The sequence below is a fragment of the Ochlerotatus camptorhynchus genome, unplaced genomic scaffold, assembly GCF_037179485.1.
Source record: "Ochlerotatus camptorhynchus isolate MF236.1 unplaced genomic scaffold, CSIRO-AGI_Acam_v1.1 ptg000357l, whole genome shotgun sequence".
Taxonomy (NCBI): domain Eukaryota; kingdom Metazoa; phylum Arthropoda; class Insecta; order Diptera; family Culicidae; genus Ochlerotatus; species Ochlerotatus camptorhynchus.
The window spans coordinates 4,792,514-4,811,922 of NW_027040845.1; the positions used below are offsets into that span (position 1 = coordinate 4,792,514).

The 19,409-nt window shown below is 39.4% G+C and overlaps 1 protein-coding gene across 1 annotated transcript in view; it reads left to right on the forward strand.

The window, feature by feature from the left end:
- The window catches only part of so (sine oculis), a 98,693-nt gene extending 85,089 nt beyond the window's left edge, over positions 1-13,604 (forward strand). The window contains exon 6 of the mRNA XM_065231557.1: positions 12,819-13,604. Coding sequence (XP_065087629.1) covers positions 12,819-13,248 — 430 coding nt within the window. The 3' untranslated portion in view covers positions 13,249-13,604. The remainder of the gene's footprint in view (positions 1-12,818) is intronic.
- Positions 13,605-19,409: the final 5,805 nt, after the last annotated feature.

Genomic DNA, 19,409 nt, shown 5'->3' on the forward strand with positions numbered 1-19,409 from the left:
TTTAACGTCAAACTAAAGGTGATGAAATTTGCGTTCAATTGTTTGTATAACATTTTGAAAATCATTTTTTCTGCGTAAAAAGCAAAATTTAAAAAAAAAATAGAATAAACAAACTATTAATTAACAACAATACCACTAATTTCACTGACAATTGATGTTCAGTTGATCGAAAGAAAGCAATTTACCTTTAATTTGGCGTTAAAATAATTGATATAGCCGCATTACAATCGGAAATACAACAAACTTTTTTAAAGTAAATTTTAATTTTTTAGCTGTATCTAGAAAACTATCCTATTGAGATTTTTTCCGACTACATTTTTGGATTCAGCGCACGATTTCACATAAGAATCATTGATCAAAGATTCAAGTTCCTTCTGACATAGAACTACGGCTTTGTCGACTATACTGGGGTGTAAATAAAAAAATATGTGGGGTGAAATAGTGTTAGGTTTTGAACGCATGTAACTTTGTCATTTATACATGAAATTGAAATCCAAATACACCAATCGATAGGACATTACATTAAGAATCTGCTGACAAACATAGTTTTCCAATTTTTATTAAAAAAATGGACAAATGATAATTTTATCACTGTTTTCAGGAAATAAACGTTTTTCCCAAACCCAGTCGTCATAATCGAGTACCACTTGGTTGCACATCGTTCTGCTTGAACATAAAAAAAATATAAAACAGCACTGCTGTCGTGCCTCTGCTCATTACCGCTTCGGACGGCGTGGCACTGGGTCCTACGTAGACAGTTAATGGGGGGGGGGGGGGGGGGTTAGGCAATTATTCACCGCCCATATAAATTAAAAAAATGTATAGAAAATTGTTTACACAGGGGGAGGGAGGGGAGGGAATTAGAAGCTGTCTACGTAGTTATTGAACAAACCCCCTAAGTTGTATGCAAAACACCCCCCCCCCCCTTCCCCTAAAACGACAACCTGAAAAAGACATGGACTTTGAAATTTACTTTTTTCCGGGGTGCTTTCATCGTCGTCTTCGTATTGGTGCGATGCGTGCTGTTCCACTCATACGTCGTGTCCGACGCTTATCCGTCCGTTGCTCGAAAGCAAATGACGAAGAAAACGATTTGGCAAGTGTTTTTATTATCGCTGCTTTTCTCCTCCCTCATTGGTGAAATGGTGAGCGGTCAACCGATCATTGAGCTCGCTCATGTGAGCATGCGCAATGTGTCGTGTATTCGATTTGCGCTCTATCGCTGCGTCCGTGTTTGGGATTTTTCGTTACATGTCTGAATTTTTGATTTTTTTTTTGATGTGACCCCCAGTATAGAAATTAAAGACGTAGCCCTACGTATTTTTTAACATTTTAATTGATTACACTAGTTTACAAAACAACATAAAAAGTGTGAACTTTAGTGGTTGACCAACGTTTCTAATGCAAAATCCTACGCTTAATTCAATGCCGTGGTCAGTTAAGTGGTTAAAGTAGAGCCATTTTTGAGATATACAAAAATTTTGATTTTTTGAATTTTGGACAAGAGTACGATTACTAAAATGTCAATATCTTTGAAACTAGTGCACCAATTTTAAATCTTTTTTTATGAAAGTGAAGCTTAATAAATTTATATGTCTTAATTAAAAATTTAATCTTGAAGTCATTTAAAAATTTACAGCATTTTTTTTATTTTTCCTGCGAATTTTCCATAAAAATCTTGTTTTAATCAACATTTAAATGGGATAAAAAGATTCAAAAAATCATTCCATAATTTATTCTTAAAGTCCATTAAAAACTGGAGAAAATGAGCCTTTAATGGATGAAATCGGTTGGAAATTGTCGAAGTTATGAAATTTTTTGTAAAATCATGGAAATTGAATGTTCCAAGATTGGCCGTTGTCCCGCTCCTAGGTTCATGCACCACTTCCAGTAAGCCTTTCTGCGGACGTGTACGTATACGGTGCATTTCACTAACACTACCAGCTGTCACGCAAAATTAAATGGGATATTTTCAACGCTAGTGTTTGTGAGACCGCTCGGTGAGAACCTTACGCAACCAACTCAATTTGACAGCTTTCTTTCTTTAACATTGCTTAACGATGTATACGACAAAACGTGAATTCAAGTGTAAAAATGATCCTCAAAAGTTTTGTTACGCGTGTGGCAACTATATATTTACAAAATCGGTCAATTTCACTGCTTCGTTGCAAACTGCATACAGGCTTTATTTTAAAATTGATCCTGGAGACTTTGACGAACCGTGGATTCCAAAAGTATTATGTAGTTCGTGCAAAACGTGCTTGGCTAGGTAGATGTCAGGCGCAAGGTAAATTGATTTTTTGAATAACTTTCATATAAACAATTTATGTACAGCATGGTAGTGCTTTGTTCTTTCCTGATCGACATTATCTTACTTCATCTATTTTTGATAAGTGTTAATGTCTTACTTACTAACTCACTTATTTGTTATCTGTCAGTCGCTATTTGTCCTTTGACATGCCCACCATATGGCGTCGACCGTTTTGTCATGCAACGGATTGTTATTTCTGCTTGACAAAAGTTAAGCAACAAGGACGTCACAAAACAGTTGAGTATCCACAAGTGGCTTCTATGACAAAACCTGTTCCACATTCAAGTTCGGTCCCGTATCCTGTTTATCCAAAGCGGAAACGAGCGCCCTCTGTTGAATCGACCGTTACAAAAAGTGAGGAGGAATTCAAGGAGGAATGCGAGGAAGACTTCGAGGTGGAATTGGAAAGAAACCCAAAACTGTTTACACAATCCGAATTTAATGATTTGGTGCGAGATCTCGACTTATCGAAGGAGAAATCCGAATTGCTGGCATCACGCTTGAAAGAACACAACATGCTGAGCAAGAATGTCAAAATTTCTTGTCACAGGATTCGTCACAAGAAATTTGACAAACATTATTCTACAAAGGACAAGGCATGTTTTTGCCATGACGTAAACGGCTTGTTTGAAGAGTTTGGTGAGCCATATGATCCAGCTTAATGGCGTTTATTCATCGATAGCAGCAAGTTGAGCTTGAAAGCCGTTTTACTGCATCAAGGGAATGAGAAACCTTCTATTCCATTAGCTCATGCCGTTAATATGAAGGAAACGTATGAATCAATGGCTCTATTGCTCAATTTGATAAATTACAATCAACACAATTGGAAAATTTGTTCCGATCTTAAAGTGGTTGCCATGTTGACTGGATTGCAACAGGGATACACAAAATATATGTGTTTTTTTTGTGTAAATGGGACAGTCGAGCTCGTAAGGAACACTACGTCCGAAAAGATTGGCCAAAACGGGATAATTTCACAATTGGTAAAGACAACGTTAAAAATGATCCTCTTGTGGTAAAAGAACGCATAATACTTCCACCACTACATATAAAACTTGGGCTATTCAAAAATTTCGTCAAAGCGTTGCAAAAAGAAGGGCCGGCATTCCAGTACTTGCAATCAGTATTTCCAAATTTATCTGACGCAAAGATAAAGGAAGGTGTATTTGTTGGCCCACAGATAAAAAAACTGCTCAATGATTCCGCATTCAATACAGTTTTGACACCAGATGAGGAAGAAGCGTGGAAATCGTTCCAGCGTGTTGTCACAACCTTTTTAGGAAATTTCAGAAGCCCAGATTATGAGGAAGCCGTCGATGAATTGCTCAAAAATTATGAGAAAATATGTATAAATCAAAAATATTGTGTTTGTTACATATAATTAATTTCAAATCCTTTTATTTCACTGAACACAGGTGTGAATATGTCTTTGAACATACATTTCCTACATTCTCACATGGATTTTTTCCCGGAAAATCTTGGTGACGAGTGTGATGAGCACGGCGAACTTTTTCACCAACAAATGAAGATGATGGAACGTCGTTACCAAGGGTTTTGGGATGAAGCAATGATAGGTGACTATTGTTGGTTTCTGATTCGAGAAACAAGTTCAAAACATCGAAGACAAAGTCATTCGATTCTCAATCATTTTTAATAAAACCTAAATAAATTTCTTTTGTATCAACTCGGTTTTAAATCCTGATATGCCTTAATCAAATTGATATGTAGAGAAAAGAATCTCCCATGAAATCTTTACATGCGATTTGGATGCTTACAACGACACCTAGAAAAGGAACTCTAAAGCTGTTGTATTTCAGCAACATTTTTAAGTGTTTTACAAAAATGCTCATAACTTCGACAATTTCCAACCGATTGCATCCATTAAAGGCTCATTTTCTCCGGTTTTGAATGGACTTTAAGAATAAATTTGGAATGATTTTTTGAATCTTTTTATCCCATTAAAAATGTTGATTAGAACAAGATTTTTTATGGAAAATTCGCAGGAAAAATAAAAAAAAAATGCTGTAAATTTTTAAATGACTTCAAAATTAAATTTTTAATTAAGACGTAATATTCTAGTGATAGCAAATTTATTTAACTTCATTTTCATAAAAAAAGATTTAAAATTGGTGCACTAGTTCCAAAGATATTGACATTTTAGTAATCGTACTTTTGTCCAAAATTCAAAAAATCAAAATTTTTATATATCTCAAAAATGGCTCTACTTTATTTTTTCTGACCACGGCATTGAATTCAGCGTAGGATTTTGCATTGGAAATGATCATCACCTTACCGAGTTCAAAAATGCTGTAAACTAGTGTTATCAGGCTCTTCATCTTTGTTTAATTTGTTATTCTAATTTACGTATTCATATTTTTCTACTAGTCTACAGAATACCCCTTGGGAGGTGTACTATGTTTGAATTGAAAAAAGTGATAACCTACCTTACTACTAGTATAACTTAACCTAATGTGCTAGATGACGTATGATCTGATGAGTTGATCTCAGACAGGTGTCTCTGAACCTTTTCTGGATAAAAACTCTCCGTTCTTCCAATGTCTGAATTCCAGCCGAGAAGTAGGGGACTGTTTAGGACCATCCTAAGGATCTTGTTCTGGATCCTTTGGAGTTTAAGGTAATGGCATTTGGCGCAACCCTCCCAGATTGGCATACCGTACCGTTTGACTGAAAGTCATATCTGGTACCTCTATGCAATTAGATTGACATCCAAAGTCAATCCTTTTTTGCATATTCTGCACAAAAGATACTTTCTGCCCCGCCCCATTCATAAAAAAGGCGGGAAATCCTGTCAGTGGGGGGGGGGGGGGGGCCTAGAAAGTATTTTTTGTTCAGAATATTTAAAAAAGGACGTCGGATGTTAACCTAAATGCATAAACCGTGCATCATAGAGAGAGAAGCGCGTGTGGAAGTTGAAATGTGTGGCAGATGTATCGCTCAGCGGAAGTGATTAGTCACTTAGATTATTTCTAATATATTAGTTTGCGGTAGTACACAATGCCTCTCAAAAATTATTACGCGAATATTCTCTTCCACCCCGGTGTACCTTAACAATGATGCTTTCTATCAAAACAATGAACAGGTGCAAACTGTATTCGAGCATTTGCTCTGACTTTGAAATTCATTGCTCCTACTTATTGGAAACCAAACATTTGATGAAGTCACAGAACTCTATTTTGCATCATTCTACAAACATGCTACATAATGATGATGCATGATAATTTTATGTTAGGGTTGTCCTCCAAATTGGCGAACAAAGAGGTGCTTAAACCCCGTATGATCGTTATACCCCTTCCTCCTCTACTTCGCTGACATATGAACCAACATTTTATTCAATATTGAAATTACCGTCTTCTGATAAGGAAAACACAACTGCCTGTTGCGTTATCATAAATGCAACCTTCACTCTCTTATCTGCTGCAGAGATCTAATTTAAAACTAATGATGGAACCACGGAAAAAAATAAACGTATTTTTTGGGAATTGTTTTATCCCACAACATGCATGACGTTTTTGTGTACTATACTGAGGTGCAAATCAACTAAAAATGTTTGACGAAATAGTGTCAGTTACTATTGTAGTCGGCGGCGATGTCGAATTGAGTGCGCATTGATCACAACAAAAAAAGCTCAACATTGATCAACCCAATGTAGTTATGTTGGGAAAATTCTGTCAATTCTTAACCATTAAATTAAATTCATATACATAATCTCATGCGTAAGATGAACTATAGTCTGATTATGCTAATATGAATTGTCGCAAGTTGGCGTGTTGGGAGGGTTCTTGTCCTTGGGAACCACCTGCACGTTGTTGGCGGCGTACCACTCCATGGCCTTTTTACCGTAATGGCAAGATGCCAAATCCGGCCAAAACAGTACGGAACAACCGTGTTTCTTCAGGAAAGGCAGCAGACGTTTATTCAAACACTCTTTCACGTAAATTTCTTGGTTGACAGTCCCGGAAGCTATGAAAATGCTGCTTTTCAAGTCACAGGTACAGATGGCTTGCCAAACCAGATATTTCCTTTTCGAACTTTGACAGTTTCATGTGCTTGAAAACATCTGCTACCTTTCCCCTTCCTTTTGCCGTATAAAACTCCTGTCCCGGAAGCTGCTTGTAGTCGGCTTTGACGTAGGTTTCGTCGTCCATTACCACGCAGTCAAACTTCGTCAGCATCGTCGTGCAGAGCCTCCGGGATCGCGCTTTGGCCGTCGTATTTTGTTTATCATCGCGATTTGGAGTCACTACCTTCTTGTAAGTCGATATTCCGGCTCGTTTTTTGGCTCGATGCACTGTTGTAGACGATAAACTTAGCTTATTTGCGGCATCTCGGAGAGAGAGGTTAGGGTTTCGCTTGAAACTACCGGCAACTCTCTTTGTCGTCTCAGCGGCTTCCGGGTTTCGATTTCCCCCCGATCCAGACTTCCTGGCTGTCGACAAACGTTCCCCAAACACTTTAATTACATTTGTAACGGTTGATTTGGCAACTTTTAGCGATTTTGCCAACTTTGCGTGCGAGTAGCTCGGATTTTCGCGATGCGCGAGCAAAATTTTGATACGCTGCTCTTCTTGCTTGGACGGCATTTTGACAACTGAAGAGTGAATTCCAAAATCAAAATAGGAACAACATTCTACACACACGCACACCTTCAAAATGAGGGGTGTTCAGGTTTTTTAAATGCAAAATTGAAAGAAATACGTCAAGTTGATATTGACCAAATTTTGACCGTATCACCCTTTAGTTTTATGAATGCACACTGCAAATGATTTATATTTGTAAGACTAATGAAATTTATTGCTGGATTTTTTGCATAGCAGCTGATTTTAAATATTTCTTCCTTAATCTGTATTGAACCTAAACTACTTATATCTTATACAAACAGACAAGATTAAATATCGGTAGACAGAAATTCATGAGATACAATACAGTTTCTTGCAAACGTTGTGTACTGAAATCGGTGGACCATCACAATCGTCTATATTTCCTATTCTGTACACGCAAACCAAAAATTTATTACAATGAATGTTATGTGAGAAGTTGACCTTGCAGACGATGCAATGGTTTTCAATCTTTTTTTTTATTCCATGCTCTGTCTATGCTTTCACCTACACAAACAAGCATTTGCCTTGATTTTTATGCATGACATGGTAGAACGACGCACACACTTGCCTCGATTCTCTCCAGCAGAAAAATCAAACAAAGTCGAAGGGCAAGGGAATGAGCGCTTCTTGTTTGCTTTTAGCCTATCAATATTCCGAAGCATGGAGAAAGCACAGGTCTGATAATCGCCACGTTCGTAGTTCGAGTCCCCCCCTAGCCGGCATTTTTTTTTTTCGACATGATTAATTTTACTCTCCACATTTTTCTTTCTCCATTTTCTTGCATTGGACCGCAGCTCGGTATATCGCATCCTCGGTTCATGCGGTCTCCACTTACATCCTCTGATGATGAATCCCACATAATTGTAAGCGAATCTTACATCCACCGGTTGGGTGTAGGTTTCGGTTTTTGAAATGGCTTCGTATGCAAGATAATGTTTAGATTGACTACCAACTTCCCATTCAACACATATTACATACATCATATTATCAACCGGTAGAAACCAACGATTTTAAATTGGCTCGCTACTTGACTAGCCTATTGGTCCCAAGCAAACGATTAACGTACCCCATTCTAGCCGAAATTCTAGTACTACACTGTTTGTTTTGATTTGCTATGAAAGTTTGACAGATAAAATGAGATCAACGAACCGATTTTCCTATGTTTCGATTAGCTTGGGACCGGAGAGTACCAGAGCTGAGCCAAAAAATTGAGCACGTTTCTTGGGGAACGTTAGAGTTACCTCTATGCTAATAATGTCATCTAAAACAAATTACACTACCTCAGCGGTGGTTTGCACTTCCTGACTGGTTTCACCCTCGCTACGAACTGCAGACTGAATGGATGGTGGTGAATTGTCACCACCGAAAGGTATCGCACCGGGATCTGATAGTTTCTTTGACGAATACCCAGCGGTCACTGAGTCAGCATCTGACAGATCGGTTCAACTGCTGTCGCGAGGACCATGCGCGCTTTTATGCTACGCTTTTACGCTTTTATGGATACGCTGATTTTTTTTTCCCTCGCTGCACAATAGACTGGCCCACAAAAATAAAGTTCTAATTTTCCACGGGCCAACCTCTAGATTTGTGCTTTTAGGCGAGAAAACCTTTCTCTGAAAGTTTCAGCTCATTTGGTTGTAAGATGAGCTGGTGCTTTTAGTTTGAATTTTGTATGGGAAATTTGGATGAAATACATGAAAAAATGACATCGCTACACTGTCAGAAACAATCACGCTCGGATAGCAGGGTTAATCGATAACTTTCCATCTGTCAAATTTTAACCAAAAGTTAAAAATAAAACACCAAATGGTTCAGAGCTTAAATTTACTCCACCATTATTCGATTTGACAGAACCAGAGTACCAGAATTTTCGGGGTACATTGACATCAGCGTTGCTAGAATGTTTTAAAGCTTACATCGGTATTTATCGGTATTTACTATTTTAATTAATTTTATATTTTTGCCGTTTCTGAAAGCGATAGTTTTAACTTTTGGACTATGATCGGAAAATTCCGGAAGAAAACTCCGGGGAATGTTTAAATTAGCTTCTGGAGGAAGCTGAAAACAACATCCAGAGAAAGAAGAAAGTAGCTCTCCTGGAGGAAATTTGAGGAAAGTTCTGAGAGAAGGCGGAAAAACATCCGCGGAACTTCCAAGACATAAATTGATAAACTTCTGACGAAAATTTAAAGAAACTTCGGAGATGAACTAGCCTACGGCTAAAAATCTCCTAAATAAAGGAAGAAAAAAAAAATCAGAAACAAAAAATCGGTTTTCACATTTAAAGGAAGGCAGAAAAGTTTCGGAAATAGGAAGTAAATTCCAGAAGTAGCCATTTCCAGGGGAAGCCAGAAGAAGTTCGGAAAAACCTTCCAATAGAAGTAAAAAAAAAAAAAAAACAACTGGGCAAAATTCCAGACCTAGACGAAAGAAATTTCTGGGAAAGTTCAATTGAACTTCCTAGAGAAGACGGAAGAAACATCCTGGATACACTGGCAGAAACTTCCTAAGGTAGATGGAAAAAATCTGGAGGAAGTCGGAAGCCAGAGCGCTAACGGAACAGTCGAAAGAAACAAGGACATAATTCCGGAAGAAAGAGCTCTTGGGGGATGTTCTAATGATCCAGAAAATTTTCCAAATGGAATATTCCATATTTCCTCAGAATTCCTTGTAAAAGTTCTTGTAATTTTCCTTAAGTTAATAGGGCTGTTTTGGAGTACTGTAATCATTTTTGAAATACTTGGAACTTCCCTGATTATAAAGAGACTACCGGAATATCTCTAATCAACTTTGAAGGTCTGTAGACTTTTTTAAAGATTACGAAATTTCTTAAGCGGTCTCACAATTTTCTTGAATTTATTTTAACATCAGCAATGAAGTTCTCTGATCTTTCCGATTTGTCTAATTTTTTAAAGTTATCGACACTGCCATTAATACGCACGGAACTTCCCATAAAATGCTAATGTTCGTGTAACTTCCCTTACGTTTCTTAAATTTGCACGAGGGGCATTGGGACATTGCTGAAGTTTTCGGAAATTGCCTGAGTTTCTCGGAACTCCTAAAACTTCAACGATTTACTTGAAATTTATTAATCTGTCCTGATGTTCTCGGAGCTTCTTAAAGTTCTCTCAATTCACCTAAAACTAAACTGTCCTGAAAACCATTAAAATTTCCAGAAGTTCTTTGGACTTGTGAAGTATAACATTGATTGTATTTTCACATTGACCCCTTACTCCTCTATACAGTGTACCCCGTATTCCCCTAATATCTCATGAACTGTTGTTTAAAGACATAGTATTCTAAAACCATGCATAAAGTGCTTATGTTTTACGAAAAATAGAGCTGTGAAAAAACATTTCCTCCAAAAAGTAGGTGAAAATGGGGTAAAATGGTCCAAAACACATACCTACAAGGCTCTCCGGTCTATGGGGCCACAAGCAATCGATTCCCCGGACAATTTCCCTTCGGAAAAGTTGTTTTTCATGGCCGGAATTCAGCGTGCTGTTGAGATATTGAATTTTGGGTAATTTTGGACCCATTTTTGCCCATAGTGCATCGACTGACTGAAGAGCCAAAACGGCGAGGAAATTGAAACAATAATCAAAAGAGTATCCATGAGACATTTTTAAAGATGATTTTTTTTAGAATTTTAAGGGCTCAAAAAATTTGAGATAGGGAAAATGACGGCTTCGGCATGACAGACTATTGAAACACTATTTTCACTGGATTTTCTTACGAAAACACTTCGCTGAATGCATGCAAACGATTCTTTATGCTTTCAGCTTCAATTTGACTATATTTTTACCACTGAGAAAAAGCAATCTAGCAGGGTTTTCTTGAAATGAAACACACGCACTACAAATTGTAGCTGATTTCGAGTTGCCGATAATAGAACATCAGATTTATATGCAGTTCAAATGGAACGGTTGCCGAAGAAAAACTGGTTGCCGACAATACTCGCTCTCACTAGAGAAGATTGGAGCTTTGTAAAAGCGTTTCAAAACAGTTTTTGACAATTCCTTCGACTGAAATTGTTAGAGCAGCTGGCAGCAAAAAATTGTAAACAAACCAATACTGCATATGTGCGCGTTCCTTAGAGAAAAAGGCTATAGAAAGAAGGTCGCTGCTTAGGTTGCCGAGAATACGTAAATTCCCCCATTATAAAAGATACAATTATTAAAAAAAAATCGGTATAAAACATCAAAAATCGGTATTCTGATGAACCTTATCTGTATATCGGTGTCTAGTTCGGAAATCGTTATAAATACCGATAAATCGGTATATCTGACAACGCTGATTGACATTACACTGGAGCTGTCAAATAGCTCCCGGTGTGATTATTACTGAGATATCAGCAAAATACTAGTTTGTTAGCTGCGTTAGCGGAATCTCGGCATGTTTTTCACTAAGGCTGTAAACCATTTGCCAAGTTAAATTTAACTCGTGGTTAAAAGTGACATTTTGAAAGTTATTTCTTATGTTCGAAAATCCCTGTGTTAACGATCGATCGGTTTTCGAGCAGAACTCAGCCACAAATGTCAACATTTAACTTCTTGTCGGTCAGAAATAACCACGCTCGGATAACAGGGTTAATCGATAACTTTCCATCTGTCAAATTTTAACCAAAAGTTAAAAAAATCCACCAAATGGTTTAGAACCTAAGGCTGTGTTCCATTTGGTGAATTTTCACTTAAATTTGACAGATGGAAAATTTTCAAATAAACCTGCTATTGTACCAGACTTATTTCTGACAGACCAGGAATCAATTTTGACAAACACCTTGTCGAAAATAGGAAGATCATCAACAGAGGGATTTTCTAACATCTTAATTTATTTTCGAACTGTCAAATTTAAGTGAAAATTCACCAAATGGAACGCAGCCTAAGAGAAGAGGTGACAATACGAGGGCGAAAATGAACCACTTTTCTGTCAAACGTGAACCAGCTCCTGATTGGCCGATTTCATGTGCGTAAGATAGAGAGAGATAAAGATAGAGATAGATAAAGAAAGAGATAGAGATAGAAATAAAAGAGGAAGAAGCCAATTGTCACCTCTTCCTCTTAGGTTTTTCACTGAGATCCGCTAAATAAAACGCCGAGCTGGTCGGCGATGCCAATCTCGGCAATAAAAATTAAGTGCACGGCGAATGAGAACGACCCAAATTTGACTTTAGTTCACTCATAATCGCCAAAAGTGCAGGAACTCAGCGATGGGTAAAATTTGTCTCATGTTTTCCCAGCTTTTTCCAGGATTTTCCAGGGAAAAATTCCCGAATTTGAGAAAAGTAAAGATTGGATTCACTCAGTCTATTGGTACTACTCCGAGACTGAGTTAAGCGAGTTAAGTTCAAATTTGAGTCGTTCTCATTCGCCGTGTGTGTAAGGTTCTCAAAAATTCTCCCAACGACTATTTCAATAGGAAAACTGAGGGTAGATTACATTTCTTATAAGTTAGCACTAACTTATGCGAAAAGCACGATTTTCCTTGATAACACGGCGAATGAGAACGACTCAAATTTGAGTTTAGTTCACTCATAATCGCCAAAATTGCAGGAACTCAGCGATGAGTTAATTTGCCTCATGTTTTCCCAGGATTTTCCAGGGAAAAATTCCCGAGTTTGAGAAAAGTAAAGATTGGATTCACTCAGTCTTTTGGTAATACTCCGAGACTGAATAAAATTTTCGTCAATTTCCTCATTTTCCGGCAGATTTTTTAGGTTTTCCACAGGAAACCATGGGACAAATTTTACTCATCGCTGAGTTCCTGCACTTTTGGCGATTATGAGTGAACTAAACTCAAATTTGAGTCGTTCTCATTCGCCGTGAACATTCATCATTATTTGAATCCTGTATCTAACCCGACAAACCTTCCTATTTTCTTACTTTCAGCACCGGTGAATCGGACAAACAGCACCTGGACTCTTCTAGCGATTCGGACATGGATGGACCCAGTTTGGGTATGCCCGGGTCGCATAGTGGCCCGCAACAGTCACTGGGAGGAAGTGCAGCACAAAGTCTTCATCTGGGTCCGGGCCTTGGTGGTGGAATGTCCGGAAGTGGTGGACCCCACTCCGGACCGGGAGGTCCACCTGGAGGTGGTGGCGGTGGAGTAGGATTAGCTGGACTTGGGGTCGATCACCAGCCACAGCCACTGTCGACGAGGAACAGCAATCTGATGAATATCCCGACCAGCAACAACAAGGCACTGGGCCAGCTGGCGTCCAGTTCGCTGACCGCGGCTTACTCCCATCTGTGGGATCGGAGCAACGTGATGGGATCGATGCCGATCTATGACATCGGAGAGTATCAGCATTTATGATTTTAAGCTAAGGATTGTGATTCTGTTTAAGAAATCTCGGTTTTTTATGATGGATTTTTAGACAGTGGACAACTCTCTTGGATAGATTTTGTTCTAGACTTTAGTAGGAATTTTGAAAATTGATTGCAATTTTTAAGTAGTAGGAATTTTAATTCAGGTTATCTCCAGAATCTTGTACTGTACTTTTTTTCCAGCCTTGCATGGAGCTGTAGAAAAACATGACAGAGACACTCTCACACAAATGATCTTAATTATAGAACAAAGCGTAATGCAGTTTTTCAATGCCACAATTCTAGTGTATAATGCAATAATATAATCAAAATTATCCTTTTTATTATACATTTCGAATGCAATGTAGAGGCATGACGTCAATCCTCGTAGAACAGAAAAAGAACTCCCAAATAATCCCGTGACAAATTGAGTTTTCCCAACAAAATTGAACGAATAATTACTCGCTATTGTTACGGTTTTGAGTATGCCTCACGATGAGAGTAGAGAAGGTACTTGATTCCGTCGTTAAGAGCACCCTTCTCAAAAGTTCACAAACAACATCATTTAACGCTGGCAAACGGCAGAGCCGGTCCCCTCTCAGCAATTTACGAAATCAGAGCAGCATCCTTGCGCGCTCATTGTTTGCTTGTAGATGGAAAAGCGAGCAAATTATTCATGATAAAACTGGGCTGACAACAAGGATAATGAAGAGGTTTACCGCACTCCTTCAGCTTCTGTTACCGATTCTGGGAAGCGCATTTCGACCGCGTGATTTTTCCATGTATCAACAGGTCAGTCTAGTATCTAGTTAATGTGTAGGTAGGGTATAGATCTAATTTTAGGTCGACTAAGCGCAACTCGCACTTTGCCTCTCTTTTACGGGTGGAATGTTTCTACCACAGATGTCTTCCAAATGTCCATACTTACCGTTAGATTTGATGAGGAGTCACAACTCGCTTACACCGAAATCATGGATATGTTTTATATTTTCTGCTCGATAGGCCCAAAATGGGCGATTAGGCCGAAGTAATTCTCTACCCTATTAGGAGCTGTTGGGGGAACGTTACATTGAAATTCGCCAGTTTGCCGGTGTAATTATGGGGCCGGTAATGATCCGCTATTAGTAAGGATAATACCCACGCGCGACACGTGTGTTAGAGAAAAGGGCACACGTGGCGGTGCCAAAATAATGATGTTCATCCTATTATGTTGTATAATTACGGGATGGAGATTGTTTTGACTACAACACAACATTAATGAGCGTGGGAGTTGAAAATCAAACCGAGTCTAATGTTTAAGACTGGTTTTGCCGTCAGTCAGAAGTTACACGGGACTGAAGCGGGGTCAGAGCAAGTCATATCAATTGGAACTTCACTAAAGGAATGCCTTTTGAAAATTTAACTCTCTACCGTCGATGCCAGTGCACAATGGGACAGGAATTAAATTTAGCAGGAACTGGCATTGCATCCAATTGAGTTGACATCTGAAGTGAAGTTTCTTGGATTAAATTGGGATACAATTTGGTAGAAAAAATAGTTCAAGTTTTGGCCATAAAGATGGCGCAGCGATACAAACTTTTTTTATTTTGCAAGATAGAGGTTTGCTGTCTCGGGCAAAGTTATATAACGTAGAATTTTATGAAAAGTTGCCAAATAAATAAACGCTGTACATCTGCGAACAACTGAGGTATACGAAGTTTTATAAAATTTGAATAAAATTCACGTTTTTAGTATTATATTTTGAACATTGATCAATCCAATCTTTTTCAGATCAATGCGATTATTTTTAGAGTTCTTAAAAATATATAGCACATGAAAGTTGAAAAAAAATACATGATTTTGTGAATGAATTTTCTAACAAATGCTTAACTGAACGCAAAATGTCATCAATTATTTTAAATTTACATCAAATAGACTCGGGTCTGGGTTCAATCCCAACCGAGGTCGGTGGGATTTTTCTGAGGCATAAAAATCTCTGGTCACGTCTTCCTTCGGAAGGGAAGTAAAGCCATTGGTCCCGGCCCTTGTGTGTTGTGAATGGGTGCGATATCCTACGCAGGTGTGGAAGCTGCCTTCCTGCACATTCGATTGTCGTCAATGGATGTCCGTCGGTGATTGGCACTAGATTGCGGAACAGAGACCGACGTTAAATAAAGGAAAGAAGAAGAAGAAATAGACTTAATGTACCACCGAACAGGTTGGCATTTTATTTTGCTGGATCTCAGTGAAAAACTTGCCGAGATTCAGCAAAATGTATGATTGTTAGCTGAATTTCGGCAAGTTTTTTTTTTACTGGGATCCAGCAAAATAAAATGCCCGCTGCTCGGAGGTGCCCATCTTGGCAAAAAAATCTAAGTGTGCAAATTTGACCAAGATCAAGCATTTTTTTTATTTTGAAAAGCAGTAGAATAGTTTTGCTGTAACGGGTGTTCAATAAAAAATGAGAATGATTTCAGTGCCGTCCAGCGCTCTTGTGAGAGTATCGCGACTAAGTTGCGTTGTACGGCTAACCAGAGCCCCTTCTCCAATATTCATTGACGTTTTTTTTTGAAGAATACTGAAGGGCACTCGCAAGAGTCTCGGTGCGTGTGCTGCAAGACAGGGGTTGAACTGGTGTCTGCGACAGGTTCTTCTTCTTCTTCGCATTTCAAGCTTATTGCATATCGCATGATTAGCTTATTGCGTGCTCTCAACTTAGTGTTCTAGATGCACTTCCACAGTTATTAATTGAGAGCTTTCGATGCCTGTACCATTTTTGCATTGATATGATTGTGTGGCAAGTCCAATCATACTTCTATGCCCAGGGAAGTCGAGAAATTTTCCAACCCGAAAAATTCCTAGACCGAACCAGCATGGTCTTGCTGCGCCTTTACCGACTGAGCTAAGGGAGGCCCCCTGTCTGCGACAGGTAGTAGTAGTAAAATTTACGTTTATTTTCTGATTTTTTAATGTTTCAACATTTGGTTTCAATTGGTTAGCCTTTGGCTCTTTATCTTTGTTCTAGTTAATTGGTTATTCTAATGTGATGATTGCGTTTAGCCGAAGACAACAAATCATTTGCTCATTTTTCTATGCGTTGCTTCCACCTTCACTCAAGCGCAGCGCCATTGTATCTGTCGCTTGGATTCTGGCAAAGTTGCCAATCTTCTTGATTTGTTGTCTTCGGTTTAGCGCAAATTTACAGGATACCCTTTTATGGGATTGTTTTCGTTTGAATTTAAAAATTTGATAACGTACCTACTTGAGCACTGGAATCTACCTAACTACTTAAACTAGGTTGCCAAATCACGAATGATCTGGTGGTTTGATGGCAGACAGGCGACTCTGAACCTTTCCAGCGTGGAAGTCTTTCGTTCCTCGAGTGTTTAAAGACCGGCCAGGTGGTGAATCTCAGGATTACGAGTTCGCGGTGGACTGTTAAGGATCTTGTTTTGGATCCTCTGAAGCTTTAGGTGGTGGCACTTAGCACAACTCTCCCAGATTGGCATACCATACTCAATAGCCGGCAGAATTATTTGCTTGTGGACGGCAAGCTTGTTTTTGAGGGACAGGGTGGACTTCCTGTTTATCAGGGGGTCGAATGACCTGATCAAGATGTTACACTTGGTGGATGTCTTGTGCACATGGGATCGGAATAGCAATTTGTTATCGAGGGTGAGACCAAGGTAGACTACTTCACTCAACCATTCAATGGGAGTACTATCAAGATGGATCTTGACGTTAGCAGGCGGAACAAGCCGAGGTGAATTCGAGTGTGGAAACAGAATGGTTTGTGTTTTAGCTGCATTGATACAAATCTTCCAGTTCTTGAAATAGTCGGACAGTTTACTCGCCAGAACACGGATCACTCGACCCTTATAGATAGGTGTCATCTGCGAACATTGGCAAGATACCACCACCCGGCAGGGGAGGAACGTCTGACGTGAAAATGTTGAATAGGATAGACCCAAGCAGGCTACCCTGAGGGACCCCTGCATCAACGTTGAACGTATCAGAGGGGACATTGTTCAAGTAGACCTGGAATGATCTGCCCGACAAGTAGTTTTTGATGATCTTCACGAGGTAGATCAGAAAGTTGTATCGATGCAGCTTGTACACTAGACCATCATGCCAGACATTGTCGAACGACTCTCGACGTCCAACAATGCCATGGCAGATGTATTGGAAACGGACTTGCTCCGCTTGATGATGATAGTAACCCGTGCGAGTTGGTGGATGGTAGAGTGGCCTTTCCTAAACCCGAATTGCTCTTTGAGAAAGATGTTATTATCATTTGAAAACACCAGCAGACGGCTGAGTATCAACTTTTCGAATAGCTTCGAGATGGATGACAAGAGGCTGACAAGGGGCGATAGCGTTTGGCACTGGTAGGGTCTTTGTCAGGCTTGTGTATTGGAATCACTTTGGCTAACTTCCAGCATGCAGGGAAGTAGCCAGGCTCCAAACATTTGTTGAAGATAAGGGTAAGATGGTTGAAGAAGTCAATACTCAAGTTTTTCAACTCGTGGTTGACTACACCATCCATACCAGCAGCCTTCATATTTTTAGTGCTTCTAATAGCTGCTATCACCTCATCAGCCGATATTCTACTATCATCATGCACTACTACGGGGGTGTCAGCGACTCTAGACATTGCCTCCAGTACGGCAGGCTCATTGCGGCTCACCATGGTTTGGGCAAGATTATGTGAAATCACAAAATGTTGGCCAAAAGCCTTTTCAACTGGGGTTATGAGTAGGGATGGGTCCAAGTTTTGGTCAACAGAGGAAAGCGGAGGGATCGGTCTCGACTTATTTTTCAAAATGTTGGTCATCTTCCAAAATGGTTTTGCACAATCTGGGAGAGAGCGAATCTTGTTGGTAAAATCGTTATTTCTGAGTTCCACCATCCTGGCCTGGATAATTTTGGTTAGCCTATTGACATTGGTCTTCAAGTGGTGCAGCCCAGAACGCTGGAACTGCTCACGAATGGTGTTACGGAGCCTGATAAGATCTTTGGTTGGGCTGTCAAGGTTCAGAGTATGACTCACCTGTCTGGATGCTGGATGCGTATTGCTCCCTGGCACGGGATATCGCCTCTTCGATGCTTTGCAGACACTGATCGACTTCTTCGAACGACTCCGGTAGGACGTCGTAGTCGATTGCTGTGTCTACACAGCGCTGATACTGCTGCCAGTGGTCCGAGCTCAGTTCCTGATAGGCGATAGGTTGAGAGATGTTATCGTCAATGTTGCTGATGAAGATGTCGATGGTGACATGAGCTCCGGATCGACTCAACCGAGTGGGAGTGTCCGGACACAGGATGTTGTAGTGAGTTTCCTGCAGATCGTTGTATAATATTGTGCCGTTCTGGATTCGCCGACTATTGCCCCAGGCTTGATGCTTGGCGTTCAGGTCGCCAGCCATGACGAAATTTTTCCGCCGTCGTGTTAGCTTGATGATGTCTCTTCGGAGGCCTGGCTGCGACAGGTTGGAAGGCCGCAGAATATTACACGGTAACCGCAAAATACCCAATAATGACTACAAAGTATGCGGTTTCGAGGGAAACTTAGACTACCCATAAAATGAGTAAAATTTTACCCATTTATGAGTAATTACAACTACAAAAATAAGTAGTAAGTATTCATTTTTGAGTAACAAATACTCATAAATGGGTAATATTTTTACTCATTTAATGGGTAGTCCCAGTCTCCCTCGAAAATGCTTACTTTGTAGTCATTATTGGGTATTTTGCGGTTACCGTGTAGTGTCCATCCAGCTAAAGCTCCTCCCCTTTTTAGTTTTTCTCGTTAAACTCCTTCTCTCAACAAGGTGGTAAATTTTAGCCTTTAGCAGAAAGACGCTTAACACTTTTTTCGGCGAATTAATGATCCTTTTTTCACGTCATGGTTCTTCTCTATGCCTGTTCTGATAAATTAATAGGGTAGGATGGTGCAAAACGCACCGTTTAAGCAAAATCGTTAATTGCTGGCGTATGGAAGCTAAAATCAAGAAGAAAGTAATGGGTGTATGGTTCATTGCCATGTTTTCTACGAAGATCAAGTGATTTCGAACTACAAAACGATGAATGTTCATGATTTTCAAGGTATTTTATAAATTGGTTCCAAAATGATAGCGGGCAAAACGCCTGATTCATGGTGCAATATGCACCACAACATTGTGGCAAGACGCA